Source organism: Panthera uncia (genome assembly GCF_023721935.1).
Source record: "Panthera uncia isolate 11264 chromosome B3 unlocalized genomic scaffold, Puncia_PCG_1.0 HiC_scaffold_1, whole genome shotgun sequence".
NCBI classification, from domain to species: Eukaryota; Metazoa; Chordata; class Mammalia; order Carnivora; family Felidae; genus Panthera; species Panthera uncia.
The window spans coordinates 47,793,019-47,820,982 of NW_026057582.1; the positions used below are offsets into that span (position 1 = coordinate 47,793,019).

Here is a 27,964-nt window from a genome sequence, read left to right on the forward strand (position 1 = left end):
AATACAGTATTAGCCTTATCAAAAGCAATGCCTGGGGAACTATAGCTGCAAAGTCTGGATTACTTAATAAAAACTCCCAGAAGTCCAGGAATTTCTAGAAAACAGATGTGAATTCAAAGCCTCTGGATTTAAGAATTTGTATTTAAAGTTCACATACTGTTATGCATTGCAACTGCTGAGACTGTCTGCAGATCGTTGATTCTGGAATTTACACTCCTTGATAAAAAGGCAAATTATAACTCTTAAAAAGAGCACCTAATTGAGACTTTCTCTGTACTGTAATTAAAAGAATTAAAATAGCATTGAAAAGAGGAGTGCTTAGTAGGGAACGTGGATGACTTTCAAAACAACTGTGTTAGAAACAGTCCGGGCTCACTTAGTGGGATTCTTATTGTGCCACAACAGAAAGATGTGCAATATGGGAACAGAAAACCCCAGTTCTGAGACTAGTCTGCCACTAGGAACACAATCTGAGGCAAAACAACTTAATTTTTCTAGTTTTGTTTCCACATCGATCAAATGAGGTTAGCTTAGCAGATCTCAATTCTTTTCCAACTATAAAATTCTGATTCCTTCCCCCACCAATGTAAAAGGTAGCCTGTGTTTCAGTCTTTGAGAAAACTCCAGGTGTAGGAGAGCTGGTGTTATTAACAAGGTCCTAATATCCTTTTGTTCTCTTCTCCTTCTGAGGTAAGGCATGGGCAGAAACCTGGCTCTTTGAATGCCCCTCTCACTCCTTCATCTCTCCCAGCCTCGTATCCTATCTATAACAAAACCCCAGTGTCTCCTCATTTGTTTCATCACTCCTCCATCCACACGACCAACAGTTTTTAGTACTGGGCCTTACTACCTGAACCACAGGAACAAGTCATGGCTTTTCTCATGTTCTTCTCAGTGTCTCTACTCTCCTATTTATGGAGTTCTGTTCTATCATTAAGATTTACATATGTACAGGAGTGATCCTTGATTTCTTTCTCTCACACTTCATATTCAATTTGTCAACAAATCCTGTTGGCTTGGTCCTTTTTTATTTGCAAAAGAGAGAGAGAGAGAGAAAATCTTAAGCAGGCTCCATGCTCAGTACAGAGCCCAAAGTCGGCTTGATCCCACGACCCTGGGATCATGACCCAAGCTGAAATCAAGAGTCGGATGCTCAACTGAGTAAGCCACCCAGGCGCCTCTTGGCTCCGTCTTTAAGATATGCCCAAAACATGAGTGCTTCTTATCATCTCTACTGTTACCCTGGTCCAAGCCAGCAATAGCTTCTATCTTTTTACTTTTACCTTTGTTCCCTTTCAACCCATGCTCAACACAGCATCCAAAGCGATCTTACTAAAACATTAAGTTAGATCGACGTCATTCCTCTGCTCAAAGTGAAATTCTTTGCAATGCCCTAAAAGGCCCTAGATGCCCTAGCCATTGTTACCTCACTAACTTAATTCCCACTATTCTCCGCCTCTACTCCAGCTACATAGACTTACCAGTCCTCCAATTTGCCAATTAACTCCAACATCTCTTTCTCATGAGCCTTCTGTGTTATTTTACCACACTGCCTAAAATCACAAAACCTCTTTTTCTTGTTTTATTTTCACTTCCACACTTATTATTATGTAAAAATTAGCACAGTAGGTTTTACTTATTTTTCTCTATTGTCTCTCTTCCCCACGGGAGTAGGGATTCTTGTCTGTTTTGTCTATTGCTATATTCCAATCGTTTAGAACGGTGCCTAGCACAGTGGATGCTCAATAATTATTTGTTGGTTATTAATCGTGAGAAACTCTGTACCAAAGGAGCATAACAGCATTCAAAGATGGAGACAGACACTAGATAAAACGTCTTATTTGATTGTTTATGGCAAAACAAAATGTGACCATCTTCCTAATCTTAAGAAGTAAAAAAAAATCCTTGCTTTTTAATTGTTTTACATCTAACATGCTTTCAATCTCAGGGAAAGCATTCTCCATCATCCAAGCCTTAATCTGCTCATTAGGGGATGGATCCCCTTATTTCTCAAATATTATTGCATACATTTGGGAGCGCCTCTAAGTTACACAAAAGAAACTAAGTTCTGTTTTAAATTAAAAAATTTAGGTCTTGACCTTTTAGTGCTTAATACGCTAAACAAATTCTAAGATTGTAATATTTAATTCCAAGAGGAATTATGTGGTATTAAATGTAACAAAGAGAGCGATGATAAATACTATGCGAACATCAAATTTATAGAAGAGGTAGTATAAACTCCATTTTGCTGTTTTCCTCCGTTTTTCCTTTATCAGAAAGACGCACCCTGGCATACAGGAGACCACTGATTTATATTTAACTAGTAATGGACAGATTAATGTTCCCAATTAAAAGGGGCACCTTGAATTTTTTGTCACCGCACTAGCCGGAGCGTTGTGGTCCTTCAACTCTGTTCGCATTCTGCGTTCGCAGGGACCTGAATTTACCAGTCCAACAAACTCCAAGAGGGACGTCCTCACTCTAGGATGACGACGGGAACGCGTAGGGGGGCGTAGCCCGCTCCCTCAAGGTCCTGGGGGAAAATCTGTGGTGTAGAAGGGGTTCCACAGCAAGAGCGTGAGACGGCCTCTGCGCTCAGTCTGGCGGACTTCGTCCTCAGTCCTCTGCGGTCCGCAGGACCCACTTCTCCTCCGAGGAGACAGTGGGACGGGCCCGTTAGCTGACAGCGCCTCCCGGCGTCTCGCAGCTTGAGCCGCGCCCCGGTCCTGGGGTGGGGGAAGGGCGGTGGCGGCGCTCGCGCAGCGTCGAGTTTCCCAGAATTCCCAGCGGCCGCGGGGAAAGTTTACGGGACGTAGGCGGTGGCGGCGGCGGCGGCGGTAGCGGTTACTAGGCGGCCGGCGGCAGACCATGGCCCTGGCCGGGCGTTTCTGGCCTCTGCTCACAGAGTTCTAGGGCAGCATCGCGGAGTGGGCAGATATCCGGGAAGGGACTGACAGGCGACTGAGCTGTGGCCGGCGCGCTTAGCGCCCCGAACATGCGGCAGTCCCTGCGGGCGACCCCGGGCTGCGGAGAGGCGGCGGCGGCGGCAGCGGCGGCGGCTCGGGAGGGAAGGAGGCGGCGGCGCCGGCGGAGGTGGCGGCGGGGCCGACCGGCGCCCTGCGCGGAGCCCTAAAGAGGCTGCTTGGCGCGGCCTGGGGCCTCGTCGACAAGGATGCTGTCCCGAAAGAAGACCAAAAACGAAGTGTCCAAGCCCGCCGAGGTGCAGGGCAAGTACGTGAAGAAGGAGACGTCGCCTCTGCTGCGGAGTGAGTGTCGGGCGGGGCGCACCCACACCTGGCCCGAGCAGCTGCGGGGGGCCAGGCGGGGCTCCCGACGCGGCTTCCTGCGGCTTTTCTTTCCTATTGGTCTCTATGAAATACTGTTCTTTAATGTTTTGTGTGCCCGAAGTGGTGGTCATCGTTTAAAAGCCGATACAGTATAAGAAACTTAGATTAGTCCCTCCCCCGTGGGCCTTCCTAAAAAAACAAACTTTCCTGTCCCCCCATGGCAGAGTGTTGTTTCGTTTTGATTACTGGAAGCAAGAGGTTCTTAAGGAAACACTTAGGTTGCTGATTGCCTGATGCTATGGGGGTGAAAGTGATTAGACTGGGGCATACTTTTTCCTCTTCTAGATACTTCAAGATATGCCTTGTGTTTGCAAACATTTCGGGTGTTACTCGTCCGTGCTGGGAGTTGTGCAAACCCGAGTAGAATTCCTTAGCCCTTCTGCTGGATGCAGACATGTGAAGAGGTGACAGTTGACCGTCGCTATTGTAGCCGCTTCCCAAAGCCTCATCAATCCTAGATATTAGAGAAGCCAAAATCATGTGTATTTGGGTATATTCGTGAGAATTGCTCCAAATAACACTCTCCCCCCCCCCCCCACTCCAAAAAAGGCGAAGTACTGAAAATGATTTCTATCGTATTTTAGGAGAAATTGCCAGGAAGTTTTTGTTTTTTTTTTTTAATAGTTTGTATTTCTCTCCACCTCCCCATCACTTTTCAATTCAGGTATTTGACTCTCATTTTTCAGCTGAATCTTTTTAATTTTTAATGTTTGCTTGTGTGTTCAGGACATTTGTGAAGTAAGGAACTAATATTTTGATGTTTATACTGCATACTGAGCACTTGTGTAAGTGTACTTTTTGGAAGTTCCTAATAACCTTGTGACTTAACCATTAATTACCTCATACTGTAATTGGGAAAGCTGTTCATAGAGGTTCCTAGTATTTATCCAGGATCACTCAGAGAGGTGTGGAGAGCATTTTTTTTTTTAAATTTAGTTACTTATTTTGAGAGAGACAGAGCGCAAGTCGGGCTCGGGGGTGGGGGGTGGGGTGGGAAAGAGAGAGAGAGAGAAAGAAAGAATCCCAAGCAGGCTCCGTGCTGACAGCACAGAGCCTGATGTGGGGCTCGAACTCACATAACTGTGAGATCATAATCTGAGCGGAAATCAAGACAGGACGCTTAACCAACTGAGCCACCAGGCACGGAGCATGTTTTTTAAAAAATAATAACCACATCATCTGCTTTGGAAATTCTTGTATTTGCAGTTCTTTCTTGATAGAACATCAAAATAGATTAAATGGATGCATCAGTAACCTGAAAATTGATTTTTATTTATTTATTTTTTAAGTTTATTTAAGTAATCTGTACACCCAATGTGGGTCTGGAAATCATGACCCCACAAATCAAGAGCTGCTTGCTCTTCGTGCTGAGCCAGCTCGGTGCCCCTGAAAGTTGATTTTTAAACCTTTGTTTAGCAGTTTATTTTTCAGTTACATATGCTTTTAGGTTTTCGGTTAAATTTATGATAGGTTGCAGTTTGCTGCAAATAAACTTTATTAAACATTACCTGAAATCATGAAATATGTTTGCCATACTTTTTTTTTTTTTTTTAACGTTTATTTATTTTAGAGACAGAGCATGAATGGGGGAGGGTCAGAGAGAGAGGGAAACACAGAATCTGAAACAGGCTCTGAGCTGTCAGCACAGAGCCTGACGCGGGGCTCGAACTCACAGACCGTGAGATCATGACCTGAGCCGAAGTCGGACGCTTAAGGCGCCCCACGTTCGCCATACTTTAAAGCAAATAATGATGTAGTATTTTTTAATTTCATCAAGTTTTGAGCTTGCTTATTTGAATATTGATTTTCTAGAGTTAGCTTCTAGAGCTTAATATCAGTGCTCTCTAATTTAATTGTTTACTTAGCTAATAAAAGTTTCCAAATCTAGTTTTCTTTTTGTTATAAAGTTATTTGCTTTCTAACCTGGCGTGTCTAAGCCATGTAAGTTCTGTATTCAGAAGTACTATATCCTGAAGGCCATTGTTCTGTTATCTTTTGTTTTGAATTATAATTACTTGTTCTTAAGGGAGCCATAGTTTGAGGCTTGGAATTTTTGAACTGATTCAACATTTGTATGCCTCTTTGAAATGAGATATTTTTATTTTTTAATTTTCATAGCTAACTTTTTGGCTTTCCAGCTTTTGACTAGTGTACTAATGTACTAGTGCCACGTAATCCAAAAGGAAACCAGGTTAATTAAAGGTTTTTTTTTTTTTTTCTTTTTAAAGGAATTTACCTTTACATGTTTGGGAATGGCATATGTTTTGTTTTATTCTTGAAATTATGTTTGCTTGAAAAAGGATTTTTGGGAATTTTGAAAATGAACTGAAATCAACAACAAAAAAATCTTAAATTATACTGGTAATTTTATCTATTTGTTAGATTGTTTCCTATTTTTACACATTTATTAAATTTTTTTTAATGTTTGTTTATTTTTGAGAGAGAGAGAGAGAGACAGAGTGCGAGTGGAGGATGTGCAGAGAGAGAAGGAGACACACAACTCAAGGCAAGCTCCAGGCTCTGAGCTGTCAGCACAGAGACTGACTCAGGGCTCGAACTCACAGACTAATGGACTGTGAGATCATGACCTGAGCCAAAGTCGGCCGCCCAACCGAGTGAGCCACCCAGACGCCCCATTTTTTACACATTTATTAATGAATATTTCATTAACCATAATTAAGCTTACTGACATTTCATCTTGTTTTGTGTGGTGGTATGCAGAATACATTTGATTCTAAGTTTACACATACCCTGTTGATATAAATTATAAGTTCATTTGAGTGGGAAAATATTAATTAGCATTAATTTTTAAATACCCAAGTACTATCTTAAGTCAGAATTTTAAATGATGTGTGCTTGAGTCCATTGAAATTTTGCATTTTGGGGTAATAGGTGTAAATGAACAGCTTTTGAAAAGTGTATTTAATTCCTTAATGAAGTGGTCATTTTACTCTTTGTTTTATTGTAGATCTCATGCCTTCATTTATTCGACATGGTCCAACAATTCCAAGACGAACTGATATCTGTTTGCCAGAATCAAGCCCAAATGCCTTTTCAGCTTCTGGTGATGGAATAGTTTCAAGAAACCAGAGTTTTCTTAGAACTCCAATTCAAAGAACACCTCATGAAATAATGAGAAGAGAAAGCAACAGATTATCTGCACCTTCTTATCTTGCCAGGAGTCTAGCAGATGTCCCTAGGGAGTATGGATCTTCTCAGTCATTTTTAACAGAAGTTAATTTTGCTGTTGAAAATGGAGACTCTGGTTCCCGATATTATTATTCAGATAATTATTTTGATGGTCAGAGAAGGCGCCCACTTGGAGATCGTGCACATGAAGACTATAGATATTATGAATACAACCACGATCTCTTCCAAAGAATGCCACAGAATCAGGGGAGGCATGCCTCAGGTAACTTAAAATTACAAATCCTACATTAGATTTATTAACAATTAAAAACATGCTCTTTTCTGGATTGTTTTGGGAAGCCAACAGACATTCCCAGAAAAATACTTTCCCATTTTGCCAGTTTTGTTAATAATTTGGTAGAATGGGAATGTTAGAGTTTCAAAGAAAGTGGACGTGGACTTAAACTTGAGAAAAGAAAGGTGGATAGGAAGAATTGGGCATGGTAAGGGATAGAACCTACATTGTTTCTCTTAACAAAACTGCTTTCATAGTTCAATAATTATTTCCCAGGTTGGTCAGAAAGACTTCTGTCAAATGGTTGGGTGTTAGCCTGTGTTTTGTTGATCTTTTTGGAATGAACAAACATATTAGCCATATAATTTTTTTTAAATCTGCTTTCCATGTTTGTTAACTTGGGGATATTTGTACAAGGGGCAGAAGACATAGAAATGCACAATTCTACTTTATTCCTAAAGTACTGGATTACACTAGATAAACTGAAGCAAGAGCTGAAAATTAAACTTTTATCTGATTGTTTTTTTCCTGATAAGTTGTAGGCATTAAATCTTGACAGTATAAAAATAAATACACGATACATTTACTTTTTAACTCAGGGAACTTCAAACAAGGTGACTTAGAAATAGTTTGGAGCATGAGTGTAGAAAACATTTTATACATTTAGTATTAATCATTTATTTATTTTCTCTGACCTTCTTGGTATCTGCCCTCTGTGCCCTGTGGTATCTTACTTGGGAAACAAAACCAACATATGCACAATAATCACAGAACGGTTGTTAGACTTTGTGGTACTAAGTACAAGAGGGGAGTCAGAAGAGATGTCAGGGTAGGCTGGAATACTTTTTTTTTTTTGAGAGGGAGAGTTCATATGCCTGTGCATGAGCGGGGGAGGAGCAGAGAGAGTGGGGAACAGAGCATCTGAAGCCAGCTCTGCAGGGACAGCAGAGAGCCCAATGTGGGGCTTGAACTCAGGAACCTGTGAGATCGTGACCTGAGCCAAAGGCAGACGCTTAACCAACTGAGTCACCTACGCACCCCAGGCTGGGATACTTAAAGAATGATTCGTGGAAGAGGTAGGACTTGAACTGCACTTTGAGCTTGGACTTCAGACAGGGGCAGAGGAAGGTCATTTGAGGTGGAAAACTAGGAATAACCTGGTGAAAACAGTAGACATGTAAATCCAAAGAACTGTGTAGTTCTAGTTTAAAGAAAGATGTGAGGTGGAATGCAGATTTGTGGTTCAACAACAGGCTGAAGGATTTAAACAGTCAAATAGAAGCCATCAAAGATTTCAAAAAGACAAGTCATTTAAAAACATTTTTTTAATGTTTATTTTTGAGAGAGAGAGAGAGTTGAGCAGAAGAGGGGCAGAGAGATGGAGACACAGAATCTGAAGCAGGCTCCAGGCTCTGAGCTGTCATCAGAGAGCCTGATGCAGAGCTCAAAACCATGAACTATGAGATCATGACGTGAGCCAGAATCGGATACTTAACCGACTGAGCACCCAGACACCCCCAAAAAACAAGTCATTTTATAAGAGCAGTGTGTAAATATTACTAGTTGTACTCAAGATAGATGGCTAGAGAAAAGATAACTGCAGGTACCAGTGGTATGGGAGAGAAAAGGGCAAATCTGTGATGCTTTTGAAGGAAAAATTGAGAATTATGGTTTTAGGAGAAAGTAAATCACTGAAGTTTTGAAAATTGAGGAATAATGGAGAATAGTTGGTAAAAGCAGCTTATTTTGTGAAAGCTGACTTTGGAATCTCATTGGGACATCGAAGAGGAGAGCTTTCCTAGGCATGTAGAAATTAACATGGTTGAGTGTCTTTTTGATTTTAAGATTTTTTTTTTTTTTTTTAAGTAATCTCTACTCTCAACACGGTTCTTGAACTCACAAGCCTGAGACTGAGTCGCATGCTCCACTGACTGAGCCAGCAAGGCGCCCCTGTGCCTTTTTGTTTTTAAAGAGCATCTAGGTCAAAGGATTAGACAGTTGCATGCTTTGGTGTTTATTTTGGATATTTCTAATGTTGAGTAATTTTAAATCTCAGGAATAATTTGTTATCCAACCAAAATAGTAAGCTTTTTAAAAAAACTCATTTTTTTTTTTTTTTAGAGTTAATAGCTGCTTACTGTAGAAAATTTGCAAGAAGTGGAAAAGTTAAGGGAAAGTACTCATCAGGCCGGAGATTCATAGTGTTTCAGTTAATTTCCTTCATCTTTTTTTTTATGGAATTCTTTTTTTTTTCATATTGTTGTGATTATACTCTGTATAGTTTCATACCCCTGCTTTTTACTTGAATGAGTTTCTTTTATTTTTTTTCTTTAAAAAAGGTTTTTTTTTTTCTAACGTTTGTTCACTTTTGAGACAGAGACATGAGCAGGGTAGAGAGAGGGAGACAGCATCTGAAGCAGGCTTCAGGCTCTGAGCTGTCAGCATAACGGACTGAGCCACGGCAGGCGCCCCTACTTGAATGAGTTTCTTAACATTATACACTATTTATGAGTAGTTTTGGTGACTCCACAATCATCCATAATCTTCCATTTGGTGCACGTTTGGAGATTATTATTTTAAATGTTAATGAGGACCTGACCTCAGCTGCAAGCATTTGGGAAGGGAAGAAGTGGGACACATCTGCATTGATGGGACTTGGCCACAAATGGGATATGAGAGATGAGGGAAAGAGAAAAGTCAGATAGGATTAGCATAGCACTTGGCTGCATAGGAGGTGCTGCAACTACAAATGCTTGACTAAATGAATGAGTCCAGAGATTTCACATCTGGAGTCTTAAGACAGTTTTGGTTAGCTGAGGGGTAGCAGGAATAATAGCTTAAAAGAATCTATTTATCATAAATACTTCACACTCATTTTTGTTATATTTATGTGTATTGCAGACATCACTAATAAAACTCCTAACACTTTTCTGTCTAAATATAAGTATTTAGAATTAATAATGCCAAGTTAAAATACTGTTTTAAAATTTTGATTCACAAAATATCATTGAGGAAATACTGCAAGAACTGAATTTCTACTAATCCTCTCTTAGTGGCAGTCTGACATAGTTTTGGTAAGTTTAAACTTTTTTTTAAGTTTATTTATTTATTTTGAGAGAGAGGAGAGAGAGAATCCCAAGCAGGCTCCACACTGTCAGTGCAGAGCCCGATTCTGGGCTTGAACTCAGAAAACCTCAAGATTATGATCTGAGCCAAAACCAAAAGTCTGATGCTTAACCAACTGAACCACCTAGGTGCCTCTAAAGCATGTCATTTAAACAACAACAAAAAAAATTTTTTTTAACATTTACTCATTTTTGAGAGCTAGAGACAGTGCAAATAGTGGAGGGGCAGAGGGAGAGGGAGACACAGAATCTGAAGCAGGCTCCAGGCCTTGAGCTGTCAGCACAGAGCCCCATGGGGGGCCCAAACCCATGAGCCGTGAGATCATGACCTGAAGTTGGACACTTAACTGACTGAGCCACCCAGGTGCCCCAAAAATGTCATTAAAAAAAAATTTTTTTTAATGTTTATTTTTGAGAGGGAGACAGAGCCTGAATGGAGGAGCAGCAGAGAGAGAGAGGAGACACAGAATCTGAAACAGGCTCCAGGCTCTGAGCTGTCAGCACAGAGTCTGACATGGGGCTTGAACTTGGGAACAGCAAGATCATGACCTAGGCTGAAGTTGGATGCTTAACCACCTGAGCCACCTAGGCGCCCCAAGAATGTCATGAAAAAAAATTTTTTTTGGTGTTTATTTATTTTTGAGAGAGAGAGCATGAGCAGGGAGGGGCAGAAAGAGAGGGAGACACAGAATCCAAAGCAGGCTCCAGGCTCTGAGCTGTCAGCACTGAGCCCAATGCGGGGCTTGAACCCATGAACCATGAGATTGTGACCTGAGCCGAAGTTGGATGCTCAACTGACTGAGCCACCCAGGCGCCCCAAGAATGTCATTTTAAAAAAAGATTTGTGTTTATTAGAGCAGTGATCATATACTTGAGAAATTTCACTTAATAACAGTTTCTATCAGAGCAATAAGATTTAATGCTTTACCTTTTAGGAAAAAAACCAGTTCTTTGAAGGAGTCAGTGTCAGGGAAGGATTAATAATCAATTATTAACCGAGCAGAAAAGCCGAACAGCTGTGTTTTCCAAAAAGAAAAATAATCTGAATAGGAAAAAGTAGCTGGAAGTTTCTTGAATTTATCCTGAAAAGACTTGAAACTTCATTATATTTTCATGATTTATGCTGACAAGAGTTCAAGGAACTTGAATGAATGGAAAGGAGAAAGTTTGTGGGAGGATAAAGATGTGCTATAGACAGATTTATTTCCACAACTTTAAATTTTGATTGTTCTTCTAATGTAGTAAACATTATAAAGATGTGGAAGAAAATAGTTTTGTAGTTTTGTAATGACTTAATGAAAGTAGTATATCCTGCCAATTACTTAGACTTTCAGGAAACACCTTATCTCAAGGGTTAACTTTATGTTACTGTATTTGGTAGAAGCCAAAAACAGATTGTATAAGGTCTCAAAGAGATTTAGGGCCTAGCAAGTTCTCTGTTTAGCTGCGAAATTTGACCTTTAATGTTTTGGCCAATGTACTGGTCAGGCACCCAATCCATGTGCCAAAGGAAGGAATTCTACGGTTAACAGGAAGTCTTTAGTTGGAATACTAATGGCAGACTGAATTCCTTTGTTTTGCATTTAAATAATTTAGTTCTACACAGGTTTAAGTAACAGACTTCTAAAACATTTTTTAGAAAAAGAGCTTGCACACAAGGGAGGGGGGAGGGGTGGGGAGAGGGAGAGACTTTTAAGCAGGCTCCACACTCCCTGCAGAGCCTGACAAAGGGCTCCATCCCATGATCCTGGGATCAAGAGTTGGACGCTCAGTTGACTGAGCCACTCAGGCGCCTCAAAATTTTATTATTTATGTATTTTAAAATGTTTATTTTTTAATGTTTATTTTTGAGAGAGAGAGAGAGAGAGAGAGTGGGGGAGGGGCAAAGAGATAGGGAGACGCAGAATCCAACGCAGGCTCTAGGCTCCAAACTGTCAGCACAGAGCCTGACGTGGGACTCAGACTCATGAAACGTGAGGTCATGATCTGAGCCACGCTTAACTGACTGAGCAACCCAGGTGCCCCAGTGTTCATTGAGAGAGCTCACACGCAAGCGGAAGAGGGACAGAGGATCCCAAGCAAGCTTTGTGCTGGCACCAGAGAGCCCGATGCAAGACTTGAACTTATGAACTCAAGTTACCAAAATTAAACTGAAAAGTGTCAGACTTTACAAAAAAACACTGAAGTTAAGTTTACTCCAGGAAATGCATAAATATTTCGTGACCCTAGAATCATCTTTAAGGAGATGTAAATAATCTTTAGAGATACAACTTTATTTGTAATTATTTTGCAGAGGAGGAGAAAAAGTAGTTGGCTTGGTTCAATGCTTACATTTCTTTATCAACATCTTGATTATAACATGGGCTGTGATGTTTAGTATTTATTACCCTGAAGCCTGTGGACCTTCCTTAGAGTTCAGATTCCATTTTATTCTCATATGCACTACAAAATTAGCAAATCAGAATTTTTGAGCTTTGTCTATAAGGGCAGATTTCACAGATACCTGCCAGCTGTAAATTCTTTGGCGGGATATCTAATAAATCTTGGTGGGGAGACAAAATAATATCCTTGTGTTATCCTTTATCCTTATGTATGGGAAATAATGTATTTAGCATATGAGTGTTTTACTTCATATAAATGGAAGGTGTTTATATGAAATGGAAGTTATTTTGAGGATTATGAATGCTACTCATTCTTTTCTGAAACTAATCGAAATAATGGAAAACTAATTTTTTCCTTGTATCTCAGAAATGTTATTTTTCCACTGATTGAGTTCAAACTTGGTAGCTGCCTTTTTCTTGTATTAATGGTAGTCATATTTTTTCTTTGAAGAATTACAGTTGATCTTTTGTGTGACACTTTGTTAGTAATAAATTCGTCATTTGACCATGTACCAACTCTGTGGTTTTGGTAAAATAACTTACTTGAATCTTTGTTTCCTCGTCTGTAAATTGGTAGTGATACTACTACCTTAGAGTTATTTTGTGTATGAACTACTACATTTGGAAAAGGCCAGGGACAGAGGAGACACTAGTAATTGTCAGTGCTCATGCCCTTTGTAAGAGTGTTAATGTGCCCTTGTATGCTTTTTTCAGATTTGGCATGTTTGGTTATTGAAGTTTCAGCATTCTGGCTGAACTTAGAGTGGGGGGGGGGGGTCTCATGTGGTAGAGCTTGATACAGCTTTTTTTCCCTGTCTGCTAGACCTATTTTATTACTAGGAATGTTTTGTTTTAAATCTGTGGTTCTGAGTTATTTTGTACTGTACATTCTTCTCTCAATGGGTTTTATAAAATTATCCAAAATAGTTTGAAAAAAATTAGTGCACATAATACTTTGAGAAAGTATAGGTGGGGTGTGTCATGAAAAGGTTAGGAATCATGGTTTAATATGGCATTGGTAAAGGTGACGAGCCATTTTGGAACTTTGTGGACATCTTGGCTCCCTTATCAAATTGTTGCATTTAGTTGTCATACTTCCTTAGTGTTCTTTGATCTATGACAACTGCTTATTCCTTTCTTGTTTTTCACAACCTTGATAGTTGTGAGGAATACTTGTCAGATATTTTGTGGATCATCCTTCAGTTTAGAGTTTGTCTCCTGTTTTTCTCATGAATAGACTGGGATTTTGGTTTTTGGAAAGAATGCCACAAAAGTGGAATATCCTCTTCATGTCAAATATAGGGAGGTGTAGATGATATGTATATGACATTACTGGTGATACTGACATTCATACTTGGTTAAGATTTGCCAGGTTTCTCCATTGTAACAAACATTGCATGTTTGTTCTTCCATTTTTTTGTCTTCATCTTTCTTTCCTGAGCATAGCTTTTATCTTTGTTGTCTTACCATCCTATCTTTGGGGTTCTTGCTTTTCTTTGTGATCTTCCTTCAGAGAGTTGATTGCTTCCTCCTCTTTTTCTTTTAATTAATGGGAGAATATTTAGTTGCATTTTTTTCCCCCTCTGCTTTGGGACATTTTTCTGAATGTTCATTCAAATAAATTTGTACCTTTTTGAAGAACTCTTTAATTTTTCTTAAGAATTGATGTTGTACTGGTCTTATTATACATATTGAATAAGTTTTTCTTTGCCAGTTGTTTGAAATCTCCTCCTATGATTGCTAGAGATGGAAGCATTGTGGAAGGTTGTGGAGGGAAAAGGAGAAAATACCAGAGTAGTGTTTTGGGCTAACTAGTTTTTCACAGTGCTCTCTTTTTATCTCCATTTCTTTCTTTACTGTTCTTACTCTATCTCAGATGTTTTTGGCAGTTATTACATGTATATTGAATCTAAAGGTTATGCCTCTTTCTGTTTTTTAGTTAAAGTTTTTATCAAGATAATTGTAGATTCATATGCAGTTGTAAGAAATAACTTAGATCCTCTGTACACTTTAGTTTCCCCCATTGCTTAACACTTTGCAAAACTATAGTATAGCTAAGATGTTGGCCTTGGTACAATGCACCCATCATGTTCAGATTTCCCTAGTTTTACTTTACTTGAACACGTGTGTGTGTGTGTGTGTGTGTGTGTGTGTGTGTAGTGTAGATTGTGTATTTCACCACCATAGTAAAGACACAAGAGTTCTGTCACCACAAGGATCTTTTATGTTTGCCCTTTTATAACCACACTCATCTCTCTTTCCAACCTTGGCAAATAATCACTATTTTCCATTTCTAAAATTTTATCATTTCAAAAATGTTATATAATTATACAGCATGTAACCTTTTGAGATAGATTGGCATTTTTCACTCAGCAAAATTCCCTAGAGATTGATATAAATTGGTGTATGTATCATAGTTCCTCTTTCTATTGCCAAATAGTATTCTGGGTTATATATGTATCAGAGTTCATTTAACCCATTCACTTATTGAAGAATCTGGGCTGTTTCCAGTTTTTGCCTATTATGAATAAAGCTGATGTGAACATTTGTATACAGTTCTTTTATAGGTTACACTTTCAGCATATAAGAACTCTGCCTAATGTAAGGTCACAAAAATTTATCCTCCTTTTTTTTTTTTAAAGGTTTATAGTTTTATGTTTTATGCTTAGGTATATGATCCCTCTTAGGTTTATAGAAGGTAGAATGTATAGATTAATTTTTTTGCATATAGATGTCCAATTCTAACACCATTTGTTGAAAAAACTATCCTTTATCAAATTGTCTTTTCATCTTTGTTAAAACCAATTGATAGTATATGTGTAGGTATATTTTAGGATTCTTTGTTCCATTGATCTGTTTGTCCTTTGCCAATACCACACTGTTTTAATTCTTAAGTCGGGTAATATGAGGGGAACCTGGCTGTCTCAGTTGGTAGAGCATGTGACTCTTGATCTTAGGATCATGAGTTCGAGCCCCACCCTGGGCATAGAGATTACTTTAAAAAAGAAATCAGGTAGCTTGAATCCTCCAACGTTGTTCTTATTTTTTTTTTTTTTTTTTAAATTTTTGGCTTTTTGGAGCACCTTGTGCTCCAAAGCACAAGGCTTGTTGATTAAGTGTCCAACTTCACCTCAGGTCCTGATTTCATGGTTCGTGAGTTTGAGCCCCGGCATCGGGCTTTGTGCTGACAGCTCAGAGCCTGGAACCTACTTCAGATTTCTGTGTCTCCCTCTGTCTGCCCCTCTCCTGCTCAATTTTGATCTCTCTCTGTCTCTCTCTCTCTCTGAAAAATAAACATTAAAAACAATTAAAACAGCATTTTTTCTTGGCTTCTCTACTTCTTTTGTCTTTCCATATACATTTTAGAGTCTGCCTATTTCTGTCTGTATCTATAAAACTCCTGGACTTTTGAGTGGAATTATCTTAAAGGTCATTTCAGAAAGAATTGGCATCTTTATGTTGAGTCTTCCAGTCCATTAACATGATAGGTCATCTTTCAGTTCTCTCATCAGTGTTTTGTAGTTTTCAGCATACAGATTCTCCATGTAATTTGTTGTCTATATTTTGTTTTATTAATATGTAAATATTTGATTTTTTGGAGCTATAGTAAGTGGTATAATCTGTTTCCAGTTGTTGCTAGTATACAGATATTTAATTGATTTTTGTATGTTGACCTCATTTGATGCTACCTTGATAAATTTACTTAATGGTTCTAGGGCACAGCTAGATTATATTTAAGTAATCATAAACCAGAAACAGTTTTACAAATTTATTTTTGCTGTTTTAGGTGAGATGTCAAATCTTAAATCTTGAATGGGGTGAAATTTTATTTTCCTCACTTTTCCTTTAGCAATATACATACTTAAGTAGCTTTGCTAATAGCTAAATGTTTATATAGCCTGGTGATGGAGGCATCAACCAAAAAAAACTAATTTCAAAGAGGAAATCTAGTTTCCTCCCTTTTTTGTGATTAAACATTAGTAATACTGGCTAGTTTCATGAAAATTTTTATTTATAATTATGAAATCATGGATTTTGGCCAAAGAGTATAAGCAGGATAGTTGATTTTGTAACTTTGTCAGATGGCATATTTTTTAGCTTTGAATAATTGTTCTGTTCTTTTTCTCTCTTTATCCTAAGGAATTGGGAGAGTTGCTGCTACATCTTTAGGAAATTTAACTAACCATGGTTCTGAAGATTTACCTCTTCCTCCTGGCTGGTCTGTGGACTGGACAATGAGAGGGAGAAAATATTATATAGATCACAACACAAATACAACTCATTGGAGCCATCCTCTTGAGCGAGAAGGACTTCCTCCAGGATGGGAGCGAGTTGAGTCATCAGAATTTGGAACCTATTACGTGGATCACACAAATAAGAAGGCTCAATATAGGCATCCTTGTGCTCCTAGGTATAGTTTCACTTCTATTTTTAAGTTTTTTTATTGAGGTTATCTAATGTTAGATTTTGATTCCTATTTTTGTTAAAGAGAAAGGCATCCTGAAGTTTGATGTTTGAAAGATTTATTTTTAAAAAGTTTATGACATTTTTCTTAGGACTTAGATTCAGTAATGGTTTTAATAATTAAAAAAAATTTTTTTTTAGGGGCACCTGGCTGGTTCAGTAGAGTGTGCGACTCTTGATATGGGGGTTGTGAGTTTGACCCCCATGTTGGGAGTAGAGATTACTTTCAAATAAAATCTTTAAAGACAAAAAACAAGGGATGCCTGGGTGGCTCAGCCAGTTAAGTGCCTGACTCTTGATTTCGGCTCAGGTCATGATCTCACAGTTAGTGAATTCAAGCCACGCACCAGGCTCTGCACTGACAGTGTGGAGCCTGCTTGGAATTCATTCATTCATTCATTCTCTCTCTCTCTCTCTCTCTCTCTCTCTCTCTCTTCTTCTCCTCTCTCTTTCTGCCCCTCCCCCAAGTACTCACTCATTCTCTCTCTGTCTCTCAAAATAAGCTTTATATATGTAAAAAAAACTTTTTAGACAACTCAAAAACACGATCATTATTCTTATGATCAGATTTTGCTTTAATATGCCAGTGTTTAGATTGTAGATATCCAGGAATATAAATAAATAAATAAAACATTTATCTATTTACGTTTCAATTTCTATAAATAATACAGACCTTCCTCCTAGTGTGTCAAAATATTCTTCTGAATTATAACATCTTACTGTTTTACTCAGTTTCTGACACTTATGTTCTGTTTCTTACTGTTGGGAGGCAAAGTGAAAATTGGAACTGTACAAAACATCCCAGATCTTTTTAATAAATTTAGCCAGTGAGGAGCGCCTGGGTGGCTCAGTCAGTTGAGCATCTGACTCTTGATTTCGGCTCAGTTCATGATCTCACAGTTTGTGGGTTGAAGCCCCATGTCAGGCTTTGCATTGAGAGCACAGAGCATGCTTGGGATTCTCTCTCTCCCTCTCTCTCTGCCCCTCCCCCACTTGCGCTCTATCTCTCTCAAAATAAATAGACATTAAAAAAATTTTTCTAATAAAAATAAACATGTAGCCAGTGATCCTTTGGGCTTATCCTGTAGATCTCATTTATGGCCAGATTTCTAGTCCTGTGACTACTGTAGCCAGCTGTCACATGTGGCTCTTGAGCATTTGAAATGTAATTAATCCAAATTGAGGTATATTGTATGTAAATGTAAGATACACACTGGATTTCAAAGTACATAAAAAGCTAGTATTAGTTTAGTAATGAAATTGAAAATATTTCCTGTTAACTCTCTCTGAACCATAAGATTTAAAATGGGTAGAATATCGTCAGCATGTTGATAGATGTTCCTTAATATCTAGCATAACACAGATCTTTGGTGATAACAAACTTTGGCATTTTTTAGAACCATTAAAATTGTTGTGAAAATAGATTTTAATATCACCTAAAAAACTAAGCTTTATCATTATTGTGTTATTTTAATCATTTTACATATTTGGATTTATTAATTCAACTTTGAAAAGTTTTTTTCCCCAGTGACTCCATTTAGTGACACTCAATCATTGTTTATTGAACAAATGAAATTGTCATCCTTTCAAAAGAGCCAGACTGGCCACTCTGCCTATTTTGGGCTCTGGTCCCTTCACCTACTCTCTATACCATTTCAGGCAAGCTGCTGCCTTCCCTGGACTCCATTTTCAGGCCTATGTCATGGGGGTAATTTTGAGTCTCCCACTTCTACTTGATCACAATTCCCACCCAAGAGCAGGGATGAGTTCCACTTATTCCTGCTGTGTCCCAGCATCCAACACAGAGACAGTCACATAGTGGGAGCACAGTGATGTTTGTTGATGAATAATGATGGGAAATGCAAAAAAAAAACAAAACCAAAACCCAAAAACCAAATGTGATGACAGATTGCTATCACCTGGTGGCAGAAGACTTTGTGGTCCTGACAACCAGATTTGGGAGTATATTGAGCTGTTGTTTTTTTTTTTTTTAAGTTTATTTATTTTGAGAGAGAACAAGGGCACATGCATGTGCAAGAGCACAAATGGGGGAGGGGCAGAGAGAGAATCCTAAGCAAGCTTTGTGCTGAGGCCCACGCGGGCTCCATCTCACGACTTTGAGATCATGACCTGAACCAAAATCAAGAGTCGGATGCTTAACCTACCAAGCCACCTTGAGCTGAATTTTCTGTTTATCATCAGTAACTTTTACTATGGAATTGTTAATTTACAAAGTATTTTCACAATTTGCTTCTCTTAGCAACTCTGTAGACATTAAACAGGAGAGAATAAACACCTTTCTTAAGCTCACATAGATAATATTAATAGCTGTTTATCTCTGTTATGCTAATCTATATACAAAACTCTTGACTTACATTAGCTCATTTACTGTTGAGAACAATCATCTTTGGTATGAATTTATTCCAAATTTACAAGTAAGGAGGCTGAAAGTTAGAGAAGTGAAGCAGTTGTGCCTACATTCATATAACTTGTAAGGTGGCCAAGCTGAGGTTAAAACCCTCCAGGCATATTTGACTGCAGAGCCGCAGTTCTTTTCCACCTCCCAGTTGCACTATCAAGGGATATTTTACTTTGTACCTACTTAGAAAGAAGAGATAAGGATAAAACACAATACCATTTGGATATTGATGTTTATTTTTTTTTTTAATTCAAGTTAACATACAGTGTAGTATTGGTTTCAGGAGTAGAACTCAGTGGATATTGATCTTTAAATTGTTAATCACAGTCTAACATTTATTTTAATCCTAGTTTAGTATTGTAGTGACCTTTTCTGGTATACACATAAATATTGATGTTTGGGGCAGGCTCTTCTGGTTTTGTCTCCAATTCTGAAATAGATCATTTTGACCTCCCAGATTTCTGTCTTTAGCCTTCAGGTGGTTCAGTATTTTTCCTTAGCATTTTCCCATATAACAGTTCTCTCCCCACTTTGCTGTTCTCTCTGTCCAACCCGTTAGGCCATTAGAACTAATTAAAAGCATGGTCTTTTTTTTTTTTTTTTTTTTTTTTTTTTTTAAGTCTCTGTGATTTAAAATGAGTTCTAATCAATTCTAACTTCGGTAAGTTGATAAACGCAGAAAGGAAATACTACAGTTAATGTGGATATTTCAAGCCCAGTCCTCACTCTTACAGTACTACATATTCCAGACCTTCTTTTCAGCCTGAAGGAGGAAGAACATATCCATTCTCATTTTGAGAGAAACTACCAACCTTTCCAATATAAATGTATAGCTAGTTACTAGTTATTACTGAAAATTATAATTCTAATTTTAAGTTTGTTATGAAGGTTATAATTTATCTCCAGATTTTTTATGGCCGCCTTTGACATTCCTTGAAAAGACTAAATACTAGACAGAAGAAATTTCTTAAACATATGTAAAGATTTAGTTTAGATTTCGATCTATCACTAATGACCTGTTATTTTCCTGGAGAAGGTGGATTTTACTCCTCTTCTGGTATAGTAAAAAACAAAAGCCACATCTGTGTTTTTTTATATGGTAGAAGGAGTTCAGTTTAGGCAAGAGGCACATTGAAAAACATCAAATAGTATTCTTTATAATTTCTTGTTTAGATTTAGAGCCTTTATCCTGATGAATGTTGATTCTTTTTTCTTAGTGTACCTCGGTATGATCAGCCCCCTCCTGTCACATATCAACCACAGCAAACTGAAAGAAATCAGTCCCTGCTGGTACCTGCAAATCCGTACCATACTGCAGAAATTCCTGACTGGCTTCAGGTATATGCTCGAGCTCCTGTGAAGTAAGTGAATTTATAGCACAGAGTTTTTTTGAGGGGTGAGCGGTAGCACCTTTTTTTTTTTTCTCTTAATAATATTGGGCTTTTAACTAATATTTTACTTGAGGAACAGCTATCACAGGTTATAAAGTTTAAAGATCATTTGCTACAAATACAAGTTCTGCAGACATTTATTAAATCTTTCTTTGTTCGCAGACCTGGGCTATATTAGGGATACAGTAAGGAGCTTACATTCTCATAGCGGGTAGATTAACTTGTATATAAGTGATACATACCTTGTGATAAAAGTAAGGACCCAGGTAAGTCCTGGGTACAAGGAAGAAACAGCAGGATACAAGGGTGTTGAGGAAATAATATATGTAGTGGCTGTAAGTTCTGATATGAGATTATTTGAGTTTACTGATACTTTTTAGCTGTGTAACCCTGTGCAGAGTACTTAACTTAGTTTTATCTTCTGTAAATTGAGGATAGTAATAGTACCTATTCTTAAAGTTATTAAGATTTCAATAAAATAGTGCATCTAAAGTATCTTTTATGAACAGTACCTTGTACATTGAGAGCTTAGTAAAGATGCTGCTGCTGCTGCTGCTGCTTGATGATGATTGGGGGCAGAGGTGTAGAAGAGTGGTCAAGATTGGTCAGGAAGGAAACTAAGTCTGATTTCTGGCTCCATCACCTACTTACTGAATGACCTTGGGCAAGTTCCTGAACTTAGAATTAAGGTTTTTTTCTTCTACTGAACTGTGGGGGATAAATGATCACTTTTTTTTTTTTTTTTATTCATAAATGATCACACATTTTAAAGCACATGGCATGGTGGCTGCCTTGTGTAAGCACTTAGTATGGTTTCTTACTATAACTAGTGGAGCTAGTAAAGCCGCACTGAAGAAGACAGTGCTAGGTGGGCCAGTTTTTAAAGCTGTCTGTGAAGTTGCCAGGCTTAAAGAGCCTTTCTTGTCTGGGAAAATAGAAGTAGGTACTAGGTCAGTAACCCAATGTGATAAGATTAGCAACATTGGTATATACAAAGTGCTGTGATTTCAGAAAAGGGGGTGTTTGAAAATAAATAGTTATTAATTATCCAGTGCTTCCCATGTATCTTAGGGTGCTACTTTTTATGTATGTTATCTCATACCTTTCTAAAACCATTTTACGGGTTAAAAAATATTAAAAAATGGAGGCTTTATCGCTGCTAAGGTCATACAACTATTAAGTGGTAGATTTCAGACTTTTATCTCTAGTTACAAAGATCATGCTCTTAATTTTTGTAATTAATAAAATGCTCTGATTTAATAAATTATTACATACTGAGCAGCTAATAAATTCTTGTTACTTGTCTAGGCATTTCACACGTAATAATTGCATGTACTTTTAACAACTCTGTTAAGGTAACATTTAGTTACTTGTTTTTGTAGTCTTATTCTTTATTTCTTTTTTGTATTTCAGAAACCAAAATTATCAGCATAAAATAGCCCAAAGAAGAGTTTTAGAGAGTATAAGATGATTGGGCAGTGAATTTGGGGAAAAAAAATTAAATCTTTGAGATTCAAGTGAAAGGAATGTAAAACCTTTCATATATATTTTTTGAAATAGTAACTTTTAACCATACTTTTAAAGGATGATCATTGAAATAAAATTTGCAGGGGGTTAAGCCAACTCTGATCTAAATTTTTGCCATGTTACTCCGTATTTACCAACCGTGTGTGCATGTGCATTCAATCATGCATATGTGTATGCCTTTAGCCTAGAGATTTTAGAAGTTATTTTTCTTGCTTAGAGCTATTTGTTTTTATTACCTTCTTTTCAGGCTTTTCATTTGAATAATTGATAGGTTACCTCAAGGATCTCATAATTATTTGATCATGATTCTGCTCATTTAGACCACATTAACATTCTCATAAAGCTATTGGCCTTTTATTATGAACTATTTATTAATTTTTGGCCAACATAAACATTCTTCTCAGTCTGTAAATTCATGGGTGTTAATCTGTGGTCTGATATGGAGACAAAACAATCTTGGAGGGTCTTTTTTTCCTCCTAAGTCAAATTTAAGCCTTGATAACGTAATTTTTTAAAAGGTTTTAATTATAGATATTATTTTGCAAGATATAAACAATACTTTTCAAAAGTTTCGTTTTAGGTTATTTGAAATTAGGTACCTAATTATCCATAGATGTTTAGCTTGGTTTGGTGCCTGGGCTAACCTACTGAAGCCTCTTTATCTGATCGTATCTATACAGTATAGGAATGGAATAAGGAATAATAGCAGATGGACTTTTCATCCCTTTTTCCCTCTTTTTTCACTCTTGGTACCAGTTGACCTATCACTGTGTACAGCCTTTGTTCATATGCTAATATTATGTCCTACAGAATATGCATATTTATGTGTTCCTTAAGTCTGGAAGAATATGTGCCTGTTAAATTTTGTTATTTCTGGGAGTTGATAAGATCGAGGAGGGTTATTCTTCCTACTTTTTATGTTAGTTCTGCTTAATAATCATCACTAGGAATAACAAAAAAGCTTTCCTTTTGGAGGAAAAAGATAGCACGTAAGTGAAATTCCTTGCTTCTTATGAAAAGAAACAGACTCCCAGAGATCATAGCCCTTTCAACTCTGGTTCTGTGAGCTAGCTATAAAACTTTACGAAATGAGCAACTTAGTTTTTTTTTTTTTCCCAAATAGGTCAGAACTCTCAGAATAGGCCAGACTGAAACAAGAGAGCAAGCACTTCTTTATGGCTTAAAAACTTAAGAGTGTTAGGAACCTGTTACTTTTTAGTTGTTCCAAAATTTTTGTCTCTAAAAAGGATGGAAATAGTTGATATTGTTCTATCAATAAAGGATGAGCTGTTCTCTGTGAAGTAGATAATGGAGAATCATTTACTTATCAAAGGAGAGGTTTTAGCCAAAAAACTACCATCTTTTCTCCTTTTGTTAACAGTTGCCAATCTGATTTCCAGAAATTTAAAAATTCTGTCTCTAGCAGTAATTTACCAAAACAATTTTGCATATACTTCCAGAATTTGACTTAGATTGTTCCAAATTTTTATTGATGAATTTTAGTGAAGTTGTGTTTTTTTTTTTTAATGTTTTTACTTATTTTGAGAGATACAGAGACAGAGTGTGAGTGGGGGAAGGCACAGAGAGACCGAGACACAGAATCCTAAACAGGCTCCATGTTCCGAGTTGTCAGCACGGAGCCCAATGCGGGGCTCAAACTCACAAACTGAGATCGTGACCTGAGCTGAAGTCAGATGCCTAACCAACTGAGCCACCCAGGCGCCCCAGTGAAGTTATTTCTGAGGCTACTCAGAAGTCTGTAATGCATCATATAGCTGTAATCAAGCTGAACTCTAGAATAAGTTATAAGATTTAATATATAACAGGAAAAAGACCATCAGGAGCATATTTACTTTCCATTGTTCCTCATACACACGTACCCCAACACCAGTCCGAGCATCACCTTCGCATGGACTGTATTTTATTCCTTACGGCTTGGCGGTCCTGCAGTGTTGTCTTGCCCCAGCTCTGGGTGTGGGTAGAAAGGAAGAATGTTACAGGCAGGACAGGCACAATGAAGGGACATAGGCTGTGTGTCCCTGGAGCTGGAAGTAGTAGGACTTTTGGCTCCTCAAAGACAGCATTCCCTGGAGTATGAACACAGTTTTTTGGTAGGACGACAGCAATTGATATTTGCATGTGTGAGTTATTTATAAGAAGTTACTTGAATAGAATACTGCCCTAGGAAAAACAGCAAAAAGAGAAACTGTAAGTATAGGCTACTGAAGTAGTTTACAGCCTATTTTCTGAATGATTTACCTATATATTATATAAATGACTAAAAATTAAGCCTGGGGAATCAGATAATTTGGCTAGTTAAGAAGGAAAGAATGGAAAATATTTACTTCTCCTAAAAAACAAAACAAAACAGGCATATTGGGAAGTTTTATATGAGAAGGGAAGTAACGCCATAGAAATAGCAAGGGGGTAAGACTCTGGACTGGGAATTGGCAAATTGCATACTTTTCTCATCTCTGCTCTTCTGGAGTGCTTTTTCTTCTTCCCAATGGATTTTCTGTAATTATTCTGATTTTGTTGTTTCTACCCTTAATCCTGTTTTTGATGCTAAATGCGGTGATTGGGAAGTCAGAAAATTGTGTGAAGCTATTTTTTTTTCCTTTTTTCAAAATTTGAATGCTTCTAGAGTGATAGTCCTATCTTAAATCAAGTGTGATACTTACTAATTTATCCTCTCCCTTCTTTTTCCTTGCTAGAAAGTACACAGATGATAAATGAGCTTTAATGTTCTTATAGTTCCAACTGTCGTCATCAATTTAAGCATCTTGAATCAATAGACATTGCTGCAATGTCCTTTAGCTATGGAATTCTGACCTGAAGCGTTTTTGTTTTTTTTTTGTTTTTTTGTTTTTATTTTTGCTAGGAATCATGAATTTGTCTCAAACAAATAAGATCTTAAGCTACATGCATGGCAGAGGTTCTAGGAAATACCTTGTAACTGTTATTTCATACAGGCTCGTTGAGTATTTCTTATAGTATCTCTCTTATTTATATTGGAGTTTCCCACTAAAGAGAATATAAAGCTTTCTACCAAGTATACCTGTTAGATTTGCAGCACTCAAGTAATTAAATGGGTAAATTTAGGATCCCACAAGATATATTTACCTTGTGGTTCTGCATATTGTGCTCCTGGGGTTCGTGGTACATGTACCCAAGTTGTACAGAAATATGTCAGTGTGGCTCATACTGACTGCTCGTTATTTGTTTACGGTTTCCCTTTTTAGAAACCGTTTTTAAAAATATATTAGATGATACTTTTGGAATAAGATGGTAAGTGAATTACCAAAGAATCATTGGGTAGGAAATAAAACTATTAATAATAAATTTACTAGAATTTACAATCAAAGCTTCCTATTGTATCTGTTGTGCAATATGATTTGAGGAGAACTTCAAGTTCTTTGTCTAAACTTAACATTAAAAACTATTACTCTCTGCCTTCCTGATTTTTTAGTCACTAAACAATTTTGCAAGAGAGATATACCCTCTTTAGGTTTCAGTTTTTTCATCTGTAAAATGGGGGAATTGGGAGTAGAGTGATGGCTTCAGGTCTTTCAATATAGAGTGTAAATTACTCCTTTTTATTGCTTATTACTTCCCTCTCAGTATGGGACCAACTTACCATTGAAGGACTAAAAAGCCTTCTAAGATATATGTAAATACAATCTTACATGAGTCCTTCTCCACACACTTCTACAGTATACTTACTCTCATTTTGAAAATAACTTATTCTTCCCTTTCTGCTTGAGGTGTATACTCACCTCAGGAAAAAAGCCCACAAATGATGGTTCCTTTTTATTCTCCTTTTAGTTCCTTGTTTACTGTAGTGATAGCATTCTTCAGAAAGCTCTATCAACACTAATGACTCAGTGACTTTGCCCAGTTTTGTATATTATTTTCAGGCATAATGTGGTCTACAGCATTCTTAAGTCCTGAAAATTAACTTTAGATGAACTTACGAACAGCAATAGCATGTGTGTTTTTCTGAAATTACAGAACCACAGTGGTCTGAAATCTGTGTTAATTGCTGTCTAATGTTGCCATTAGAATAACTGATAAAGATTAAAGAAATGGGTATTTTTTAACTTAAATTGAAATGAAGTAGTATCAGCAGTTTTCTCCTCTCCCTAAAAAGATAGTCTGTTTAAATAAGTTAACAACTCAGTTATTTTTAATTAAAGCTTATGGTTTGTTAGATATAATAAAGTTGATCTTTATAAAAATAGATTATTTTGTTGCTGTCAATACCTGTTTCTGTATGTGTTGTGAACATATGCATGATTATGTTTTAAAACAGATATGACCACATTCTCAAGTGGGAACTCTTCCAACTGGCTGACCTGGATACATACCAGGGAATGCTAAAGTTGCTTTTCATGAAAGAACTGGAACAGATTGTTAAAATGTATGAAGCCTACAGACAGGCTCTGCTCACAGAGTTGGAAAACCGCAAGCAGAGACAGCAGTGGTATGCCCAGCAACATAGCAAGAATTTTTAAGTTAATTTTTTTTTAAATAAAATTTAGGTTTTTGTAAGGGCTTTAAAATATTTTCACAGATAAAAAACTGCAAACAAGTACTTTGGTTAATAAAGGCAACTTTTTTGGAAATGATAAAATTCTAATTTTACATGTATTTTGTTATTAAAAATATTATTTTATTGAGCAAAAAAATGTTTATCATTTAAAAGCCAATACAGCAAACACTTCTAAAACGCTATATATTAGAAACTGCTTTGAATATTCTCAGTGGAGACAAATGCAGCAAGAAATGTGATTATAACCAGATAGTAAATAGGAAATCACTTGGTAAACTCGTACAGCAGCAGTACATTTCTTTAAAAAACAACCTATGCAGTATTTGAAAACAGATGTGTACTGCTTTAATGTGGAATATTGTCTGAAATCAGATGGTTTAAATATTATTATTGCATAGTTTAAAATGCAAAATAGGATTTGGGACCTGAATTGTGATATATTTCTATATATAATGCATAGGGTTCACCTCCTCCCAAAATGGAAAGAAAGAACCCTTTTAAAACATGTTAAGAATGTATTTTTTGGTATGAAAGGGTAAAAGGCCTATAATCTTTTAGTAATAAATTTAGGCATAAGGCCTTAGCCTGTATGGGAAAGGTGTATACAGCACTCAGAGTTGCTATCATCTCCTTACTTTTGACCAGGGCCCTTGGAGCATTTAGGAGCATGGCTCTGATGAGACAGTGTAGGGTTCCGGACAGCATATAGCACACTGCCATCTCAACAGACTGGGTTGAGCTGCCAAAAATGACAATCAGGGACTCGTCAAGAAATCTTGGTCATTAAATTGATTTCACGTATCTTCTAAGAGTTTGTCACAGAACTTTAAGATCACCATTTCCCTCCCAGATTTTTTTCCTTTTAATACTTACTAAGATATTGTTCATAATTAGTGCAGTACATTTGACTACAGATAAATTTATGGCACTTTTAGCCTATAAATCTCTAGAATTCTGTGAATTTCAACATTAGTTGAAGTAGCTCTTCAGTTATATTTACCTGTGTTGTAAATATGTAAATATATGTTTAGGTAATCTTCCAAAATAGAGCACTCCCAGTTATCAGTGAGTTTGAATTGATAAAATGTTGAAAATGTTAAATGTTTGATTTTATATAACAAGCTTATTAAATATATTTTTGTGGAAATTAAAGGTGTCATGTTTGAATCCATGTCTTTTACATAGTGCTGCAAATACTTGATTTTTCCATTCAGAAGGCCCAAAGGCAAAGGAAGCGGTATAATGAAAGGGACATTGAAAAAGGAAAATATGTAGTGGGATTTTAGCAGTTGGGAAAGTTATCTTTCAGAACATGTAATCAAACTTTTCAAATA

General features: G+C 37.2%; 1 protein-coding gene across 1 annotated transcript; it reads left to right on the top strand.

Moving 5' to 3' along the window:
• The first annotated feature begins 2,908 nt into the window (after nt 1–2,908).
• Nucleotides 2,909–27,806, top strand: SAV1 (salvador family WW domain containing protein 1). Its single transcript, XM_049612812.1, has 5 exons — nt 2,909–3,266; nt 6,316–6,759; nt 16,418–16,688; nt 20,378–20,521; nt 26,391–27,806. Exons 1-5 carry the CDS (start codon nt 3,173–3,175, stop codon nt 26,590–26,592), a joined length of 1,155 nt encoding a protein of 384 aa, XP_049468769.1. The 5' UTR covers nt 2,909–3,172; the 3' UTR covers nt 26,593–27,806.
• Nucleotides 27,807–27,964: the final 158 nt, after the last annotated feature.